This window comes from Xiphophorus hellerii, chromosome 10 (genome assembly GCF_003331165.1).
Source record: "Xiphophorus hellerii strain 12219 chromosome 10, Xiphophorus_hellerii-4.1, whole genome shotgun sequence".
Classification (NCBI taxonomy): domain Eukaryota; kingdom Metazoa; phylum Chordata; class Actinopteri; order Cyprinodontiformes; family Poeciliidae; genus Xiphophorus; species Xiphophorus hellerii.
The window spans coordinates 24,755,213-24,778,145 of NC_045681.1; the positions used below are offsets into that span (position 1 = coordinate 24,755,213).

General features: G+C 38.8%; 1 protein-coding gene across 5 annotated transcripts in view; it reads right to left on the minus strand.

The window, feature by feature from the left end:
- Positions 1-22,933, minus strand: part of jmjd1cb (jumonji domain containing 1Cb) — a 125,282-nt gene that overhangs the window by 29,206 nt on the left and 73,143 nt on the right. For 4 of the 5 annotated variants that reach the window (XM_032573475.1, XM_032573473.1, XM_032573472.1 and 1 more), the window contains exon 3: positions 10,634-10,747. In XM_032573475.1, the coding sequence (XP_032429366.1) occupies positions 10,634-10,747 (114 nt within the window). Of the gene's footprint in view, positions 1-10,633; positions 10,748-14,935; positions 15,164-22,933 lie in introns of those variants that run through there. The other variant, XM_032573474.1, reaches the window with a different exon arrangement.

Below are 22,933 nucleotides of genomic sequence, written 5' to 3' on the forward strand. Positions count from 1 at the left end.
TCACTGAGGCTCTGTAAGAGCCATATGAATGAAATAAGTAATTATTGATATGACAGGAGCAGGAGGCTTTGACACTGGGGTGGTGGGCATGTCGATGTGGGAGTGACGTCATCAGGTATGAATGGGAAGGATACTGGCTTTGTGTGTATTAGGAAGCAGGTGAGCGGGGCGGTCAGTCCTTGCAAAGTTTGGAGCATGATGATCAAAAAGGAATAAATCGATAATTGTGACAGAACAAAGAAGAGGTCTGGAGTTGATTGATACACGGACAGATGAGATTCCCCGAGTTAACCCAGTGCGGCCCTTTACCATCATTAGTTTGTCGTGTTTTTAATAATAAAAACTTGTTAATAGTAAAAACTGTTTGGTGCAAAACACTGATTGAAAATCGATTTTTTTACTGCATGTTTATGTCTGTTAAGGCTAAGATGGAGCGGCACTGAAAGCAGCCCTTTAAACCATTCAGACTATGAACACAACAGAGACACAATCAAAACTGTCAGATGATTTATTACCCGCGATAATAACTCAGAAATAGTCCAAATTAGGATGTATTTTTATTTCTTTCCTACTTACGGAAAGTTTCTGTTTATATCGTAGGTTTGTGGTGCCTTTCTACCCTAAAGAAAGATATAAAACTTCAGATATTTCACAAAAAGATAGGCTACTAACATTTATGGAAAAACCTCACATAACCATTAAAGCAGAAAATACGGCGCCCACCGTAAGAAAGGCTTACAGTATTCAATTATGCTGCATAACTGACCAGTACAGTATTGCGAGGTAACGCAAAAGTTTTGCGAGGGAACGCAAAAGAAAAAAATTCCCCATGTCCCCCAGAGGGCTCCGTACCGTACTACGGGACACAGAAGCAGACTGCGCATTTTTTGGTTTGCTTGGTTCGTTCAGTGCCGGTGGATAATATTTGGATAAGTTTTGATTTTTATCTCCTGAATAACAGGAGGACAGGTGACTGCATTCTGTTTCTATTTTTCCTTCAGTGCGGGTTGGGTAAGTTTTGATTTTTATTTCTTAAATACAAAGACCCAAATAGACAGAGGGTATTTTGTTTGAAATTGAGCATCAACAAAGTGTAAAATGCGTTTTGTTACATACAGAAATAAAATTTTGTGTTCTCTGCAGCAGTTCGTTGATTTCATAAACGCAACATAGTATCGATTTTTGTACATGGCATATAGGTTTTTATATATATGACGTCAAAATGGGTTGTGGCTCCAAGTGCTTTCTTTTTATTGGGAGGCGGTCCCAAATGGCTCTTTGAATAGAAAAGGTTGCCGACCCCTGAGCTATGCAGTATAAACCAACATTATAAATGTACACATGGTTCTTTTTTCCTTTCTAAAAGGAATAGTTACATTTAGTTACATTAGACATTTACATTTAGTTACATACATTTAGATTTTCTCAACTTTTATTAGCAGATGAAGATCAGGGTTCCTACACATTTTTCATATAAAAACATCAGACTGACAGAACCTTTTAGAGTCATCAGTCTTTTACAATCCTTTGAAAAATAAAAAATGAAAACGTTCCGAACTAACACATGGCAGATATTTCTCCAGAGTTCAGGATATCATGTGAATGCAAGCATCACCAACAAGCTCTATGCTGTTTTTCCCTCTACTTGTATTACCAAGATTTTCTCTTTTGCATCATTTTATAGCATAAATAGATTTTAACTTGACCATCCCTGTTAGTTTTGATTTCGAGACAGAACTTTAGACTGCATCAACGCCCAGCTGGGTCCCATAGAACTGCCTTTAACAGATGTCACTTCTAGTTGCTTTCTGTCTGACTACGTCAGTCTTTCACATCATTATGGAAGGATCTTAATCCACTCTTCATTTTAACATTTCTTTAGTCTGCTAAGATTCAGGAGATTCTGATTTGCTTTCATAAAATCCTAACATCATTTCAGTCAGTTTGAGGTCAGAACTTGGACTAGGCCATTGGAACACGCTGACATACTTGTCAAGTTTTGGACATTAGAATATGGGAAATTTGATGTCCGGGACTAGCAACTACTGTCGGAAAGGGGAGTGGGAGTAGACTACCGTAAGAGCAGGGGAAGGGAGTATGGAAGGCAGGGTGTGGGGGGCACGTAATTACTATAATGGAGGAAAATGTGGAGTAGACAGGTATGTACGCTGATCATTCACTCAGCTAATGCCTTGTGTTTGGGATCCTTGTTTGTAATCATTCTCCACATATTTAGCTACTTCCACCAGGATATGTGCAGAAGGCCTTCTGACTTTACACTGAACTGAAATAATTAATTCTGGAGATGATGAACGTGGAATTTTTAGAACATGGGATGTTTGTGACCTTTGAGCTTTTATGATCACTTCTTATTTAGCTTTTTGTCAATTTATGTCACATTGGCTTGTGAAGATAATGGCCTAATCCTGTTGGTACAAAACACAATAAGCTTTCAAAAAGATCAATAATAATTTTATAATCAAATACAATCTTTAAATAGGGAGTTAGTGTGTTAACTTGATACGGTGCTATTATCTCATTCTTTTTTAGAGCTGCACAATAAGTTGCAGCTGTCTGTGGATATTTTATGTAACATTTGGTAAATGAATCTTCCTGAAACTTAAACGACAAGTTTTGGAAAACAGTAGATTGTATTTCAGCCTCCAGTTTTCCACACGTTATTCAAACTCTTCCCCAGGTAGGGTGATCACATCGGATCCATCCAGTCACACATCTGTGATACATATTAAATCCATCTTATTCAGCAGGAATACTTCTGTATGGTTGAAAATTTGGTTCCAAATTCCAAAGGGGAACATGGAACAGTCCTGTTTTCATCTGGCGCCTCTCTGGACTGCTGCAGCTGTTATTACAGAGCTAATGCAACTTGCTGATCTTCAATGAAAGTTTGTTTACTGCATAGTATTGTGAAACTTGTTGTGCAGTTTTGGACACTTAATGTCAGATTAAAAATCATTTAAAAACCTGGAAAAAACTAAATCGTTTTTATCAACTACTGATACTCCAAATACTACAACTGAGAGTGTGTGTTTTCTTTGTTCCATGACTGTAGTGTTAACAGATCCAACCTCAATGATATTTCTCTCACAAAACATACAAAAACATGTTCAGCAAATTTATGAACAGCTGCGTATGGAGCTCTGGGTGTGTTACTAATAGTACTTATTTTAGGGGGCATGGGACAACTTCTTATTAGTAATGGATTAGTAAAATTACAACAGCAATCATTTTACTAATCCATCTAGCACTACTGGGTTCCAGCGATTTCACCAAAATAAACATAAGGTCAGTCAGTGGGTGAAGTCAGTGCAGAGCTGCAGGATTAAACGCTGATAAAAAAAGACCTGAACTCAGCAAGAAGCCAAACAGACAAGGCACTCATAGATCTCAGCTCAACTTCCTCACCCAGCTGACTGCAGCATTCTGCTCAAGGAGTAAGCCTCCACAAGATTGGTTACTGGTAAAACTATGACTGGAACGCATGAATACAGCTTGATCTGGAAAGAAAGACTAAAAATATACAGTACATGATCAGTTCTTCAGTTATGAAATTATTGAAATTAAATATACATTTATGACTACATAAAAACAAAATGCAGACGTGCCTAGAATGCAAAATGAGTTAAGCTTTTATTTTTCACCTGGGCTCTAGAGCACGTCTATGTTATAAGATCAAAGTTATTTTAATGAACTGTTTATATATTTGAATGTAAACTCCATAAAACTCTGATATCCAGCATGAAAGGTTGAGTTAAATGATGTGCTACAGAATCCTGAACTTTGGTCATGTAATTTAAAGTTAACAGAAAAAGAATGAACTAAAATATTGTTCTTTGCCAACTAAACTCTCATTTCAACTCCAAAAGCATTCCAGAAAAATACCAGTCTGGGTTTAGATCCAATCACAGCACAGATACTGCACCAAAACAGATTTTAAACGGTCTGCAGTAAAATATGGATCAGAGCTTATATTACTAGACATTAGTGGAGCTTTTGATACAACATCATTCTGCTAGACAGGCTGTCCTGAAGGGTTGCTACTCATGTCTCAGCAAACAGAAAATTATTTGTCAGTACAGAAAGCTGCTCCTCAAAACGTTATGACCCACAACACGATGTTCCAACTGTAGGTCCTTCTCTTTTTAATCTATATATGCCATTGTTGGGGGGTGTCATCAGGAGATATGAACAAAGTTAAAATTTCACAGCTACACTGATGACTCACAGCTCTGTATCACTGTCTCATGATAACCCAAATTCTGTTGTGCTATTAACTGTATTTTAGAGTTTCCTTTAAGTCAATCGATCCCAGGACCTTCTTGCTGCAAGGCAACAGTGCTACCAACTGCACCACTGTGCAGCACTCAGTATGTCATATTCAAACTGGAGCTTCTTGAAAAAATAAACGCTATCTTAAGAACATTGCCAGAGTATCACCTTTTACCTGCCAGTACTATGCAGAGACTTTGTTCATACTACCACATTACCAGAAAGTGAACTCACATCACACTGATTTTAAAGTCTCAGCATTGACTGTGTCTATTTTAGAATTGATTTACTGCCAAGATTTAACAGCACAAATCTCAAAGTATTTCCTCACTAATCTATTATAAACGACTGTGTTTCAACACCTCCTCACTTTCTGCATATAAATGATTTCTATTACTTTTAATTCCTTGTTTTGTCACAAATAATTGTCTGCTTGATTTGATCATTTATTGTAATTTAAATGTCTGCCTTCCTGTTTTTAAGCCTGTAAAGCACTCTGTGGCACAATGTACAGTGTAACACATTCTGTGTTAATAAGGTTTGATTCATTCAGTCATTTTTAAAAGCTGTTTTTACAAATTAACTAAAAATTCTGTCCGCTGTAGAGCTGTTTAGATCATAAGGGACGTTGGACAACAGGACATTGTCTATTGATCAAACTACACTGCTGTCACATGCTACTGCAAGAGATAGTAAACATAGCACAAAAGATTTGGTGCAACCCAGGTGCAAAGTTGAGACTGAGGAGGGACTTTCTTAGACTGTTGAGTCAGCACAGACCCTTTCATTATCTGCCTGTTTTTCAGCGTCAGCACTCAACTTTCTAGCAACAGCAACCCACAGACTTGAGCAGCAAGCTGGCTCACTGAACAGTGATTTCATTGTAGATTTTTGCCAAACCGTTGGACCCCCTTCCCCCTTCCTTCCATTCTTCCTGTCCAACTGGATAAACCGATGGGAGTGGCCACGGTTTGTGTGTGAGTGAGAGAGAGTTTTATGGCTCTATGTGGATCAAAGGTCTCCTTCATAAACCTGGATGTTTAAATTTACACAGACACAATACGTCCACATGTAAAAATCTGAGAAGTGGAAGCTTCTCTTTTCTTAGATTTATTTGGTTAAGCCCAGTTCACACTACACGATTTTAGAATTGTCGGCCTATCGTCGGCCGATTTTCAAAACCTGAGACTACACACTAGCCGACCAAAATCGTAGGTATAACGCGTTCGATCGGCCCGATCGTGCAGTGTGTGGTGTTCAGCCAGCCACACAGGAAGAGTAACACACCACACACGAACTGATTTCTCACCTGCATTCAGATTCCAGACCGAAAATACAGGAAAAGCCCACTATAACACACGTGAATTTAGAGTAAACAAACATGGCCGACAACGTAGAAGTTTGTGAGCTTATTTTAAATATAAAAGACGTAACATGGGCATAAAAGGGCAGAAACTCATGGTGTGGTCACCATCCTCCTCTGACCTCAACCCTATTGAGAAAACTTTGGAGTTTCCTCAAGCAGAAGATCTGAGGGTGGGATGCAGTTCATATCAAAACAGCAGCTCTGGGAAGGTATTCTGACATCCTGCAAAGAAATTCAAGCAGAAACTATCCACAAACTCACAAGTTCAATGGATGCAAGAATTGTGCTGTGATATCAAAGAAGGGGTCTTATGTTGACATGGAACTTGGTCTGTTAAGATGTTTGTGATTGAAATAGCTTTTGATTTTAGTACATGTGACCACTTAATGCTGCACATTCAAAGAATGACCGTTTGCAGTTCTTTATAATCCATAAAATGTTTAGAAAATCTGCTGTGCATAATCATTTGGAACAGTGCATTTTGAGTTTTTTATTTTTGAAAAAATACTGTTCTCATGGGGAACTTTGTTCAGTAAAATTTGATTTATACTGTAATAGTTCCTGACTTGAAAATTATACTGACCATCATTTGCATTGAGCATTTAAGAAAATCTGAGAAAATATCACTTGCATAATAATTTGGAACACGGTATAGTAAGAAAAACTCACAATTTCAATATTGTGATTTTTTTTTTTACAATAATATATATTTGCTTATGTAGAAATCTTACTTTATACAGGCAAAAAGAAAAGAATGAATTGCTCTGGGGAACCCCAAGTGGCTGTGGTTTTTGCTTAGGACCCCATGGAGGATTAGAAATGAGTCCCTAACTCTTACATTTCATGGTGCAGAAGAGGGTTTTTGTTTCTGTATTTTGCAGCATTTAAAGAAATATTAATGCCCTTCCTGACAGCTCACTAACACGGTTTTTAAATATCCTAGAGGAAACCTTGTTTATTATTTGTTTGACATTATATTTCTCAACCATGTGATGGAAGGTTTGCTGCAGTTTGATTTTGCTTGTCTGCCAAAGGTAGTCAAACTATTGTTTGTCTCAGTTTCTGTTTTTTTTTATTTTGTATTTTACATTGGCTGTTCTACTCCTAATTGCACTTACTGAACAACTTCAAGTGTTTTTACATGTTTCACCAAGCTTGTGAAACATGCTTGGTGTATTTAAATGTGCTGTACTGGTGCAAAATAATCAAATCAATCTGTAATTCAGTTTATTTATGTTTGTGTTTAAGAAAGAAAGGCTTCAAGTCAGTTCAGCTGTTTTTCTGTATTGGATCCGTATTGACTGATGCTAAAGCTCAGATATCTCTATCAGCATCTGAAGTGAAAAATGTGGATCGGTGAATCCCTAATAACAATGATAAGATTAGCTACCATAACTATGCAGATTAAAAGCAACTCCACATTTCAATGTCACTAGGTGGCTATGAACCCATTTAAATATTGAGGAGATGAACAGAACAGATAAATGTATGGATGTGCCATAACTTTATTCATCTGAACAGAAACAAAACTGAGTTATTATCTTCAGACCTAAAGAGGAACGATCTAGAGTCAACACACAGCTTCATTTATTACAGCTGGAAACTAGAGATCAGGTGCAAAATCTTGGAGTAGTGATGGACTCTGACCTGAACATTCAGAGCCACATAAAGACAGTTACAAAGTCAGCCTTCTATCACCTGAAGAACATTTCCAGGATTAGAGAACTAATGTCTAAACAAGATCTAGAGAAAGTCATCCATGCGTTTATCTTTAGTCGCATTGATTACTGCAACTGTGTGTTCACAGGTTTATCTAAAAAAAAAATCAATCCTCCAGCTGCAGCTGATCCAGAACACTGCTGCTGGAGTTCTAACTAAAAACCAGGAAGATAGAGCAGACTTTAAAATACTGTTGTTCATAAATCACTGAATGGCTTAACACCACAATACATTAAAGATCTGCTGTTGTTGTAGACCTCTCAGGTCTTCTGGTTCTGGTTCTGCTCTGCATCCAGAACCAAACATGGAGCAGCATTCAGCTTCTATGCACCACTGATCTGGAACAAACCTTCAGAAAACGGCAAAACAGTCCAAACCATGCATGCACCGATTAATTGGTTCCTTATTTTTGGGAGACTGGTGATCAGCCGATACTTACAAGTGAAGCCGATCTGATCTATCTTGCCAGAGGTCTAAAAATCAACCACTGTCCTCTTCTCATCTCCTGTGAGAGAGGTTTGACTGATAGGCCCGTAGGCTTTACCAGGTCATGTCTCAACATTTGCAGTTAACAATAGTCAGTCCACTGTTGCCAACTCAGCACCTTTCTTGCTATATTTAACAACATGTCAGACAAAAAAATGGCAGAAGAAATCTGAACCACCAGGTCAGGCTTCTTAAAGGCCAGTAATCAGCAATCGGCCACAAAACTGCATTTACCCATGGTCAAAACACTGAGCTCTTTAAAATAAAGGCTAAAAACCGACCAGTTAAGGGTTGCTTTCGATTCATAATAACTGAAAAACAAATTCCCTGTAGTCTGGATTACACATTTTATTACTTTCCTTTATTTTCCCACTTTAATGTAATTTTTTTGGTTTGGTATTGTGTAACTTTTTTCATGTAAACCACTTTGAGCTGACTTATTGCTGAAACGTACTTTGCAAAGAAACCCAGCTTGATTTAACTCACCGATTTTCTACTTGTTTTTCCAAACACAGGGCTGGAAAGGAAATCATTCATTATAAACCCATGAAGTACCAATCTAAGACTGAATCAAGATGAGAGAAATTAAGAAATGTTACAGCACTGGAAAGTAAACAAATGGTCATCACAAGTGTTTTACACACATGAACGAATCACAAACTACAACACAGACCAATTGCAACAGCAGCAGAGCTCGCCTCTGGAAGAACAGAGAAACCACAGAAACAGACTCTCTCTCTTTCTCTCTGGATATTAGGACTTGTCTTATGCACAAACTGTTGGCTAAGGGAGTGAGTACAGAACACAGCCATCCCATCTGGTTGACACTGAGTGGAACACAGTGTTCCAGAACAAAACAAGGAGCTGCTTCCAGTTGTCCTGAAACACACTCTTCAAATTCAGAGCACACAACTACATGAGAGAAGTTTAAATGTGTCTGTGCCTTACTGTCTGCGGAAGATTTATTACATCAGAGGTGTCATTTGAAACATTCAATATTCTTATATACATATTCTCTGTTGCTAATGGTAGCCATGGCTACTCTCAAGTGACAATACAGACTCCATTAGGGAATTATTTCTCTACAAGTTACAATATGGACATCTGTCATAAAACGCAAAATACTCTGTTGCTTCTCAGAGAAATACAAGTCTCTTGTTCAAAATTAGGTGACATTGACATTTTCAATTTTGCAATCATAGTAGGCTTCACTTATGAAAAACCATTGCAGATTAGCAATAATAATAGGACAAGTCTGATATATGACGATGTATATATATTTACAGTTGTATTTCATCCCTACTGACCAAAGGTGGTGCATCGAGCACCTTTGGACAGGTCGAGTACTAATGACAACAAAGTCACCTGTTACCTGACGGGGACCCACGTGACTCTATATAGTCACATGGCACCCGCCGTTCAATCCCTTTTGTTCTTCTCGCTGACAGGTGTGTTGAGTACAGGTGTGTGGTCGTGTGAAGCTGGTTGCTTCTGTGTGTACCACTGTTATCCTAGCAGCTTGTTGCTAGTAGCCCAGTGACCGAGTTTGGTCGGAGCTGCGGGTAAGTCTCGCCCTCCAGGGCCTACACAAGCTGTTTTCACCTTTGCCAGATCTCAGGTAACCGCTGCGACGACTGGTAAGTTTTGTTCTTTTCTCAGCAGTAGTTTACTGTTTGCTTTGATTTGCCACATTCATTTTTGTGGCTCTTTTGACTCACTGGTGGGGTTTCTGCAAGCGCTGAGTTGATCTTACTTTGTTGTCGTTTTATCTGACTCACCTGTAGATGACCACCAGAATGCTTGGTCCCTCGGAATCCTTGCTTCTCGCGAGAAGGTTGAGGGATTGAACGGCGGGTGCCATGTGACTACATAGAGTCACGTGGGTCCCCGGCAGGTCACAGGTGACTTTGTTGTCATTAGTACTCGACCGGCGCATGCGCAAGAATGATCATTCAGTGCTTGAAGCACTGCCTCTGGCGGTCATTTGGGATTCATAAAACCATAGTTACAGTAGTAACTTTCGTTTTCAGAGGCCATCCCCTCAGAATGTGGAACAGGAATATAGGAATGAAAGTAAAAACTAGTTTTCTAATTCAGATTTTAAAGTGACAGGAAGTTTAGTGGTACTAGAGAGCAACTTTAACCTTGGTGTGAAGAACCTTGGTACACGGGTGTGGCTCTAACCTATTCTTCCCCAGTCTGCCCCGGCCAGATTCATCTCTATTTGCAGATCCTGTGCGGTTACTCCTGGTTTTTGGAACCACCTCAGTGGAGGTGCAAGCCGGACATAGCCAATTTGGGTTTCCTGGTAGCAGACTGCAGTCGGTGATTGGCCTGAGGAGTTAGGTCTACAACAACCATTTTTAATTCGCAATGAGACCATAGTAGTTGGAGAGATGGCGAGATGCAAATTGATAATTCCATGTTCAAACCTTGAGGTTCAAACCTCTTTATCAATTGTGACAGAAGAGTGCATTTTTGTTTTATTGCAATTTAATTATAAACAAGCTGAAAAGATTGTCTCCAAATGTTTGGAGCAACAACTACATTTTCATGAATCTAGAAAATGGAGTCACAATGATGTGGCCCTGTTTTCACCTCCCTTTAAGTTTTGGTCGTGGTGTTGTCTCAGAGTAGATGGTCTCAATTACAACACGGTGTGGTTAAACAAATCCCAAAGCACAATTGTTGCAAATGTTGGGTAATATTTCGCCAGCCAGTCAGTAACAAATATATAGATTTCATCAGGCCCGTGAGTTGATGGTTTATTACCTGGTATGGTTGGCAGGCTGACTGGTTAGAGACAAAGTCCCGCTGACGGTCCAGCAAGAACTCCACTGCTGTTACTGAAGACAACAGGTTCTTCCCAACCAATGGTTTAAACACCTGGAAAACAACACAACAAACAACTTATTATCAATAGAATCATTTATCCCTGTGAAAAATACAAATATCTTGACTGAATGTACTTAATGTTCTAACTATACAGAACATTAAGTATATACATGTATATATATACAGTACAGACCAAAAGTTTGGACACACTTTCTCATTGAATTCAATGAGAAGGTGTGTCCAAACTTTTGGTCTGTACTGTATATATATATATATATATACTTAATGTATATTAAGTATATACAGTGTATATATATATATATATATATATATATATATATATATATATATATATATATATATATATATATATATATACTGTATATACTGTATATATATGTAGAAATCAACAATAAGAAACTTGACATTTCCTCTGACACTGTTACACAACAAGCCACAAGACTAAAAACTCAAAACATGAAAGGTGAAAACAAGAAACAGAAATGAAGGAAAATCAAATCAATTACTGAGTTATAGGACAGATGAGAAGAAGGGTGAAGATAGGACATGATGAAGAGTAGCAAAGAGGAAGTGAGGGATGGAGAGAAAAGAGATGAGGCTGTAGAAGAGCTCTAGAGTAATGAATAAATGAAGCAGCAGAGGTAGTCTGACAGTTCAAAGGCAAAAAAAGTCAGCTTTGAAGTTACCTGTTTGACTCATTCAGTACACAGACGTGTTTAGCTGGAACTGCATGAAACACAACTCTGCTTCACATGAACCGCTGGTCATCATTATATGACACTTTAAATTACGCCGTATGTCGCCTACTGCTGGACAGGTCAAAGTACAAAACGCCACTCAGAAGATTAGAGGGCCACAAGTTGAATTTATAACAAGGTCAGTTTGATGCAGAGGGAAAAAAATGCTTTTACTGTCAGACAAAGACAACCAAAGAAAATACAATATGCAGCTTGTTAAATCATAATTTTATTTATTAAAGCTGAAGTTTAAATATAATTGCTTTCTTATTAAATAATTAACTGATCACATTTTTCAATTGGCTTCAACTAGCCACAACCATGCCTGATTACAGCCAGACCGTAGAATCAAAACATCCCCTACATAGCACCTTTCCAGTTACATGAAGCAGGCTGAGGATTCATAAAAAGCAGCACATCATGAGCAGAGGATCAGACTGCCTTTAGAACAGTGGTTTCTAAAGGCTTTGGGAGTCCAGAGAACCACAGTATTAGTATTATATAGAGAACCTTTATCCATGGAGAAGACATGGTGGATGACCTTCTCAGGAGAGGCTGACCTCCAAAATCACTCCATGAAATCATCAATGACTCTTGCAGGAGGATCAGAAGACTTAAGAGAATCTAAAACTCTTCAATAAATTGCCTTTATTGAAGAGTTGTCCAAGGACAGAACCACTACCAACCAAAAAAAACCATAAAGGCCTGCTTCATATTTGTCAAAAACCTTTTGGGCTGCTGCAGTGGTGCAGGGGTAAAACACAACCCATGTATGGAGGCCTTAAATGTCAACGCGGCTGTCACAGATTCCAGACGCTAAAGAAAACCCAACTAATTCAGGTTAACCTCTAAGAAAACCTATGGCTGTAGTTAGGAGACCAGTTTAACCATAAGTATGAGAAAGGCAACAACTTTATCATATAGATTAAACTTAGTTTGGTTTATGTTCAACACTGAACATGTAAGCATTCCTGCATAACATTTTAACAAAAAATGTAAATAATATTTGTTTGATTCTAATTTGTTGACTAAAGCTGATAACAGAGGATCAGATGCTTAGTTTGGAGTCAGTTACTTCAAACTGTTAGATAGGAGGGACATACGCCATACACACAATATGAAAAATAATTGATATTCAATTTCATTTCTGATTCCTGAAGGCAAAAGTTTGTTTTTATTACAGAGGAGAACAATACATCTCTGACACATGCTCCTGTCTGAATCAGAGCTACACCAATAAGACAGCTCAGCTCTCACATCCTGTTACTTAACTGCTCACACACTAAAATCTTTCCACTGAACAAGAAATAAAGGGCTGGTCTATTTTCCAATATTTTTTTTTTGTTTGTTTAAAGATGAATCATTTCCATGTCAAAAAAAATGTACAAATGTTTTCAGCAGTAGCCTAGTTTAGTATTATATAGTGGCATTAGCTTAAAATGAAGTCACACTGTTCTTGTACCAGCAACCCTCCGCACATGTACACACACATACCATTTAGCCACAACTGGGCCATATCTGTGACTAACAAGGGCTAGGAAAACTAGATTCCTGTCTGTATCTCTGCTATATGCAACAGCAGAGAGGAAGGCTAGACATACTTTCAACTTGCTACAAAGTAGAAAAACGTACTTAATCCAGTGAATCTAGAGAGAAGCAAAGACACAAAAACTCCCCATAATGAACAGATCATTTTTAGAAAATCAAAGGTAACAATGGGACATGGGACATTCAAACATAGGAACATCAAAAAGTGACCTGTCAGCAGAGCAACTACCAGGACATCCACAGGTTTACTCAAGTTTCTGTGGCATCATTCAGGACATACAGTACCTCCAGCTATTCAGCCATGATAACTATTGCTGTTATCATTCAAACATGACCGCAGTCAGTACATCTTGGACTAGTAAATATGTTGCTTAGCAGCCATGGAGTAAGTTAAGGTGGATAAAAAGATGAAAAACTTCACAAGGCCCAGCGTCAGCAGTCATACAGCCAAGAGTTTAAGCCATTAAACCAACACAATAAAAACACTTTATTGTATTTTTATTTACTTAACACTGTATGAGTAGAACTTATTTTCTTATAGGGACAGTAGTATGTATTTCCTAGGCACATAGTGCCATTTTATAGCACAATTAAGTAACTATGTTACCTTCAGTTGTTATAAAGTCAAAGAAAATTAACTTTGCATCATAGACATGTTAATAGGGATGCATGAACCACTTTTTTCCCTTTCAATACAAATACAGATATGCAAGATTTAGTATCAGCTGATACTGCTCCGATACACAAAAACAACCAAACTTACTTAAAATGTTTCTCTTTTTAAAATACAGACATAAATGTACTCAATTACAAATTTAATTGATAACTCTGCACCAGTACAGCACACTTAAATACAACAAAACCTTTACAATCTTGGTCAAACATGTAAAAACAACTTTAATTTGGTCAGTCAGAGCAATTAGGAGTATGAATCAGAACACATTGTTACCAATATCCAATCTACATTTTATTTCCAATATCAGGACCGATACAGATATTAATATTCGATCAGTGCATCTCTACGAAAATGCTTAGTGCAACATTTTATAGTGGAACTATAAGTTACACAAAACAAGTTCCACACATCCTTCTCCAATATGAGTAACTCTTCAAATAGTCTTTTTCACCTCCTTATGTACATCGCCTCCGGTCACTCAGACCAACATTACCCAGCTGATGTCCTACAGAAGGGACGCGTGAAAAGTTGGCTCAGACAAGTCAGCAATGGGTTTCTGCATCTAGCAGAAGTTCTACCTTTGACACCTAAAACTGCCCTAACTAACAAGCTTACAAGTCACATAACGGACGTTTGGCCTCCCAAAGCTGATTGAATTGGCAACAGATAGAGTAATCAATACTGCCCGAAGAACAGCAGCAACCTCAACTGACAGCCATGTCAGTCTGAGCAATCTCTCATCTGTTTATGAATCAGAAACTCGACCCACGCAGAGTGATCAGTGAAGACAAGTTATCCAAACAAAAGACTCCAGGTTCCTGTCAAATGATTGCTGTCGGTAATAAAGACCCCTTAAAAAATCTTCTGGAAATACATATTAGAGTAGAACCAAGCCAAAGGTTCTAGTTCACATTTTATGATGTGAAATATTTTTCATCATCAACATCAAATCCAGAATGATTGAAGTACATTTTATACTAGTTGCAGTATGGGTTGACAACTTTTCTAGCACCTACATGGTGAGGTAGTACTGAGAACACAGTTCCACGCGCACCCCCCCCCCACACATAACATATCAACGTCTAGCTAGAATGAGCATAACCTCCCGTTCTGCTGTGGAAAAAGTCCAAACTTGTCCGTTTATTACCTTCTGCCTGTTTGCTGACTGACGCACCTCAATCTTTACTGACTGATGGAGAGAATTTCCAAAAATATAAAGACACAAGCAAAGGTGAATACTAAAATCTGTGAGATTACCTTTTCCTCTGTTTCCCAAAATGATTGAATGATGGCTTCGTAGAAAAGCTTTTTGCAAAGCTAGCTGTTATCCATCAACCCAACAGGAGACACAACGAGAAGAAAGACTGATGAGGTAAAAAAAGACAGCATGGTTTCCTCTTGTGGTAAGAAAAGACAGATGGTGAAGAGGGGGAGAGAGCAGAGCAGAGGAAGAGCTACGCAGCAGACATTTTAACTGCCGCTGACGAAAGAGTGAGAAAGAGAGGAGGAGAGAGAGGGAGGAAGACGGGGAGGGAGGTGGAGAGGGAGGAACAGAAGTGAGGCCAGCCAACACTCACTTCCCCTCTATGTGTGTGAGTGTGTGTGTGAACATGATGGAGACTGGTTCTCTCTTTCACTTTCTCTCAGCCTACAAGCCTGTCCTACTGCCCAGCTCAGCTGTTTTACCCACTCAGGCTCACATTTACACAGAATAACTACTACTGTAAACCTGAGGACTGCACAGCCTCCTGAACATAGCTACATATGAAACTCATCACTCATTACTCTCAAAAGTCTACATAACCCTGTTAGAATGTCAGGTTTTAACATGATAAATCATTAGAAACATTTCCCTCATGATACGACTTCACAGAGTAAAACAAAACTGAAAAACAAATCTAGAAGTAGTAAAAGAACCACCAAACCTGGCTGCATAAGAGGCTACAACTCTATCACTATATAAAGGTGTGTGGAGTTTGTTGAACAACTTTTTGGCTTCATCTCATTAAATTCAGTTCATCAGCAGGTTACATTGAGGAGTTGGTGACATTTATCCACCCTTTCTTGAAAAGTTCTCCAAATCTCCAGGATTACACAAATCATTTTTTTCCACAGTTATCCTCAGATGACCCTCAGATTGTTTTTGTCTGGTTTAGAGTGGAACTCTGACTTGGCCACTCCAAAGTTTTTATTTTCCTCTCATGAACTTATTTACTTACTGATCTGGATGCATCCTGAACACACCACCATGCTTCAATGTGGGCCATTGTCATCAAAATAAGTGACATGCAGAAATAATCAATGCTTAAAAAGATTTAATTCAAACCCATTTGTGTCCAAATGTATATACCGTAAACTATATATACTTTCCTGAACACAAATGTGTTGGGTTTGAGATTTCAAAAGCCTGCCAGCTTAGCTGTGACTACGGTGCTCTTTTGGAGATGGTCGGTGTTGTTTTTGCACCAAACACAACTTCTGGAAATGTGGCCAAAAAGATGAAATTAACTGTCATCAGACCATAACTTAATCACCTGAAAGGCTTCAGAAAATATTTACCCATTAATGAATGTTTTCTTTGGAGAAAAGGCTTCCTTAGCAGACATGTAAAGGATACAGGAGATTGCTGTCACAAGTGGAACACGACCAGAACATGTAGGAAATCCATGCAGGAAATATTATGTTTGGTCTCTAACCAGATTACATCTTTTTATTGCCCAAAAGCATTTATTAATAAAACTGAGTGACCTGTGATGAAATGAATGAATGAGTAAATCTGACTACTGTTGTTCTCTATCAGTCACAAGAAGAAACAAACAGCTTCTCTTAAAATCACAAGAATGTATTCATTTAAAACCCATGTTGAAAGTTAACATACTGTGATTATTACATAACTAGCATAAATCAACAAATCAACAAAAAGCAATCATCAGAAAAAATGATTCTCAAAGCAGGAACATAACAATAAATGGGTGTATTATGTTTTTACATCTATCTGTGTGTGTAGGGGGGTGAGGGGGGGGGGGGGGGGGGGGGGGGGCCTGAGTAGCCGTATGCTAACTGTGGAAAAGACAGATATGCCTAAAGTGACAAACAAAATGATGGATGAAATGGGCGCCACGCTAAAGGAGCCTCCTAGTCAGGGCCTATGTCAATGAGTGGGTTGACTGGTCACCACTCAGTGACCAGTCTGTGACCAGTCTGACCAGCTGGTGCATCTCTGCCAGGAACAAGTGTTCCACAGGCAGCAGATCACACCATGGAAGATTCAGAGAAATCAGAGCAGACTGGTTACCAAACAGAGCCTGAGTTCCACAAAGACATTCAAATCTAACAAAACCTGCTCTCCCAGTGAATCAGCTCAATGACAGCACTGTGGGAACTTTCTCAAGCCTGGTGAGTCTCAGAATAATTCAGCATGTAAAGTCAAGCTTGTATGTTTAGAATCTACTGAAGGTCCACAACATGCCAAAGGGCAACCGGACTGACGAGTGTAACTGAGTCAGCACTGAATGCATTCCGACCACACCACAAGAGTCAATACTGCACTGTAAAAATAATAGGACAAATCTTTAATGTTAAACTGAACTAATAATCTACAAACCAGGTCAACTTGAATTTGCATCACAAAAGGAATATTTTTTTTTTCTTCTTTTTACAAGAATGTTGGAGATGTGATTTAATTGTTGTTACCACATGGACATCTAGACATATAGAAGGTAAGAGTCTGGTTTAATCAGCAGTTTCCTGATCTGTGGTTTAGAACTTGTGCAGTTCTGGGTTTCTCTTTTGATTTTAGTAAAAGACAATGAGTCATTTCTCCTGCTAGTACCAGACACACAACTGTTTTGGTTGTATTTACCCAGAATGCCCTGTACTGTAGTCCGCTTCCTTGATGTGATCTCTGGTCCACTTGGTGTTTACATATGCATTCAGACTTCACTTCAACAAAACAGGCAGAGTTTTGTAGGCAGACCAGAGTTCACCTTTCTGGTCCGCTTCAGAGTTCTGCTGCCCATTCACTCCTCTGCTACTGTAGCAGTAAAACTCAGAACATTTCAAAACCAATCCAGGATTAAATCTGCTGACATTTATGCTTCAGTCCAATATGGAGTAACCAGTCTTTCCCTCCAGGCAGGGCAGATACTGGTTTGAGGAAATGGGCTGAAAAAGGTTTAAAGACAATCGGAGATCTTGTGGAATTAGAGGATGAGGTTTTGATGTCATTTGAAGAGTTGAAGGCCAGATATGATATCCCAAGTAAACATTATTTTAAATATCTACAGGTGAGAAATTTTATTAGATCATCTCAAAATCAATGTGAATCCATCCTTCCGCTGTCCACCTTGGAAATCGAAATGAAGAATGATTGTTTTAGAAAAGGAATTATCTCCAAACTATATAGCATGTTAGTGGAGGGGTCCTCTGAGTCTTCTTTATGGAAGCTAAATACCTGGAGGGAGGATTTACAAGAGAACTTGCCTTCAGAGGACTGGGAGAAGGCGTGTGCTGAAGCACAAACACAAACTACCAATACACACGCCTCAAAGTACTGCAATATAATTGGCTAATGAGAACTTATGTGACGCCAGAAAAGCTTAAGTACAATGGTGCCATCCCAGACCTGTGTATTAGATGTGGAGAAGAGAAGGGAACGTTCTTCCATTGTACCTGGAAATGCAAGCATGTTACACAATTCTGGAGGGAGATTAAACAAGCTCTAGAGACTATACTAGGTATAAAACTAGTTTTTGACCCCAAATTGTTCATTCTAGGCTTATATCCTGACAGACATCATATGTCCAGAAAGATTATTACTGCCATGGATTTATGTTTACTACTTGCAAAAAGAGTCATAGCACTTTCATGGAAGAGTAAAAGTAAACCAAATTTCATTAACTGGATTAATGAAATATCCACATTATAAAAGGGAAACTAATACTATTTCAAAATATTTGGGGTCCTTTTATGGAATATATAGAAAACATGGATATGAGGAGTGTCTGGGGTGAGTTACAGTTGCGGTTGGTCCCCTGCAGTGTCCTAAGATAATCTTTATTTGACTACTTTACTTTGAATTATACATTCAAGTTTGTATTTTCTGAACCACGTACAATACTAAAATAATTTGGGCTAATTCCTGGAAAATAGAGAAACCGTTATTGTTGTAATTGTTGTTTCTTCTCAGGGGGTTTTGGGGTTGGGGGCATTGTTTTTCTTTTCTCATATACTTTGTATGTAATAAGTGCTGCTCTAAAATATTTCATAATGACCTGGCTTTCAAGGAAAGACAAGTTGAATGTTGGACAATAATTTAACTACCCTGGACTTTTCTTTTGATGTGAGAGCACATTTATGTCCTGTATATTATTGGAAACATTGTTGAAAAGCCAATAAAGATAATGTTGGAAAAAGAAAATCTGCTGACATTTGCACCAAACACAACAAATGTCCAAATACTGAAATGAAATAGTAAAATTAAAAGAAAACAAATGATGAATGTATTTTCAAAGGTGCTATTACTTTTTCAGTCTTTGACTAATTAACGGTTATGATCTTGCTAAGCATCAATGTAAAAAAATGTATGTCCAAAAACGTTTGAGAAGAGGTGAGTAGAATAAGAAGATAAGAATACTCTGCTGGGTGAAAGGGCTGGACTGGTTCTTGACAGGGAGACGTTACATGTGAAGGCCTCGCTACTAGCAGGGTAAGCTATAATTACATATGCACACACAGATCCACAGGAGGCGATTAGACTATCCCAGCACCATCTGCTCAGGAGGGCAGGCGGCAGGGTGGGAGGGTGGGTGCTTTTTTTTTTGACCCAATTTCCAATCAAATTACGTACAACTTGCTCATGGCTCATGTGCAAACAAACCACACACTCCCGCTCTTTCTGCTGGACGACAAACTGAATATCCGAGAGTTTCTTCATGCCTCTGCAAATGGAAGTTTCTGTCCAGCAAGGCCAAGAATTCAACGAGAGAAAATGCAGAGAAGATGAGTAAAGAAGCTGTGTGTGTTCGACACGCTGCTGTGTCAGCACTTATTAGCTTTACAGTTAAGCTTACATTACATGAAATTATTCAGTTTTCAGAGTTTTGTCATTTTAACAGCATGCTAGAAACAATAATGGGTAAAGACATTCCATGAATCTCTTGGCCTCCATGATCATAGCACACAGATGATGACTCAACATTTAGCACATCTCCCCCAGGTTCACCACTGACTGCTTTGGTTCTGTAGAAGGATTGGCACAAGCATGAAAACTCCAGCAAACTAGTTAGCAATAGTTAGCAAGCTAACTATTGTGTTCAGTCAGAATCTGGTAAACTATTATTATACTTCAGAATCAGATGACTGAACTGTGGTTTAACTCCGTCCAATTTAACTGGAGGTCAACCGGCATCATCAGCCTGCAGATAAAATTGGATGTTTTCCTGAAATGAGTCTTTACAGTGAACATTTGGCGGATTCTTAACAGGCATATCTTTGGGCAGCGCAGTGATGCTGCCACTGTCCAGCAGGTAGTCACCAGAGGAGAGTGATGATCAATTGTGTCCAAGTGTTTAGTTGGTCAGGGCATTAGTCTATAAAGTATAATTGTGTTACTGGTGGTAATAAGCATGTTTTATACAGATGTTGTCATGCTTACAGTTTGCTTTGATGCTTTGTGAAACAAGGTGTGGCTGCTGACAAGCCACACCTCTGCAAGAGTGAATCACATGGAGCCAGACAGAAAGGCTATAAACGTTCCATGCGTCCACACACACACACACACACACCCACGCACACACACACACACACACACACACACACACACACGCCCGCACGAAGACACACAGACACATGCACACACACGGATGTGAGCTGTTACATGTGTGCAGTTTCCAGAGACTTTTCATCAGTTTGCAAATAAACAGTTGAGTGAGTAGAGGGCTTGTTCACAGCCTCAGAGGCAGAGAAATGATCCAAAGGTCCTGCATGTCAGCTTTGACCCCCCACACTGAGACAAACGTTTGTGTCTATTGTCTATTAAATATCTGGTTCCAAACTTATTCTTAACGATGGTGGAGAAACTTAATGTTTTAAAAAAAGCTGCTCACACTAGACCCTTGTATATATGAAACAAATTGCTGGCGTCACTCTTTGTAGAAATGGCCAGTGATGTACATCTGACACCACCAGTGTTGCTCTTTATGGCAACACTGGTGGTGTTGCCACCAGTGTTACTTTGATGAGCACTGGAGGGATATTTTAACCTTTTCAGACTACTTTCCTTTCATTTTAGAATCAAATTCAGCTGATGTTCCTGTCGATGCTTCAGCTGACGTTGTTTATGTTTTTCTTTCAAATGTCTTTTTATTTTATTTTTATTGCAGTATACTGAAAAATAAGGTACAAAGTATAGCCATAAAATTTATAAGATTGTAACCCACCAACAAATGACAGCAGACAGCCACACAAAACTAAACTGAGATAAAATAACATTTGAACAGTAGAAAGAAAGAATACTGAATACTAACCCTGACAAATATATTATCCATAAATATGAAAAGAAAAACATATGTATAAGAAAAAAAAGGTGGAGGGTGGGGGGAACATTAGGAGGGGACAGGAGTTACGGTACTCAGAGAAAATTGTCAAAGATTTCTTCTAAGGAGTTAGGTAGGGGCGCCAAACTCAACTTAGAAGGATGCAACACTGCTGATCAGCCGGCAGCTACATGAGAAACCAATCCTATGTTAATCTACAAAGATCTGAAAATCAGCTGTGAAAGAGGGCTGGCTGACAGACCACCCACCAGTACTCAATAATAGTTGCCCCACTGTTGATAATTAAGCAGTTTTGGTGCTATGTTTAGTAACTTTTCAGTCTAAAAAAGCAGGATCTACCAGAATGAGAATCAGCCATTTTAAAGATCACTAACGGGCCAGAAAACTTCAATCGGTGCACCTCTAAAACCTGTTCATGTTCAGAAGGAATGGCTACTTTAATGTAGGAATATATGACAGCAGATCCATCAGTTCAGCACAGGTTAAGAAGTTAAAGCTACTCGCTTCAATGTGAGACTCAAACTCTTAACAGCTATGTTCTGATTCGTCGTCTTATCAGTCTATCTGTGCATCCATCCCTCCATTCATTCATGCATTGTATATACTCACTCATGAGTGCAAGGCTGCAATCAATAGGTGAGAGACAAGTACAGCTATTGCATGGGAAACACAAAGACGAATAGGAGCAATGATAGCAACTGTGACGTGACCTAACATAGATGGTTTTGAGAAACCTGATACCTGGAGGGAACCCAGGCTTCACTGGCAGAGAAGCCAATGAGAACCCAAATGCTGTCAGAGGTTTTTATGCATTTTCTGTTCATACAGAAAATGCATAAAAACCTTAAAATACCTTAAATAACCTTAAAAAAAATAAAATGCTGAATCTTAGAATCAGATTCAGCATTTTATGGTCTCATAAAATGCTGTAATATGAAACTATTTTTAAAAGTAATACTTTAACATTCAACTGGTCCAGTCTTTCCACATGGGTCTTTCCCATGCAGAAAGACCCAGTGGGGCTCACACAGCGGAAGTGGTAACAAATGTGCCACCATGCAGCCAAGCCAGTGGCCTGCCTCCACACATCTGACCTCGAATCAGACCCCATTCCTCATCCAGATGGTTTAAAAGTGAAGTCAGTCAATCCTTTGCAGCTCCAACAGTTTCATCTCGTCTGGGAAGGGTTCCAGCAAGGTTTAGGAATAGAAGTGTGTACATGGCAACTCCAGAAGCACATTTTATGAGATCAGAAGCTGGAGTTTGATGAGAAGACCTGGTTCACAGTCTCCACTACAACTCATCCCAAAGGTGTTCCTCTGCCTTCCATAATAAAGTAAATAACCTCAGTGTTATTTTAGATTTAGCCCCATATTAACAGGTCAGATTTCCTTCTTTCATCTCCAGAATATTGCTAAAATTAGAAATATTATGTCGAGGAATGATGCCAAGAACTAGCCCATGGCATGCATGTGTTCCTTCCAGGCAGAACTACTGTAACTCTTTACTTTCAGGAAATTCACAAATTGCAGTAAGAAAATGTTCAGCTGACCCAAAATGATGCAGCAAAAATTCTGATGAAAATTAAAAACAGAGATCATATTTCTCTCATTTTAGCTTCTCTTCATTGGCTCCCTGTTAAATCCAGAATAAAATTTAAGATTCTCCTTCTCACAAATAAGGCCCTTAATAATCACCT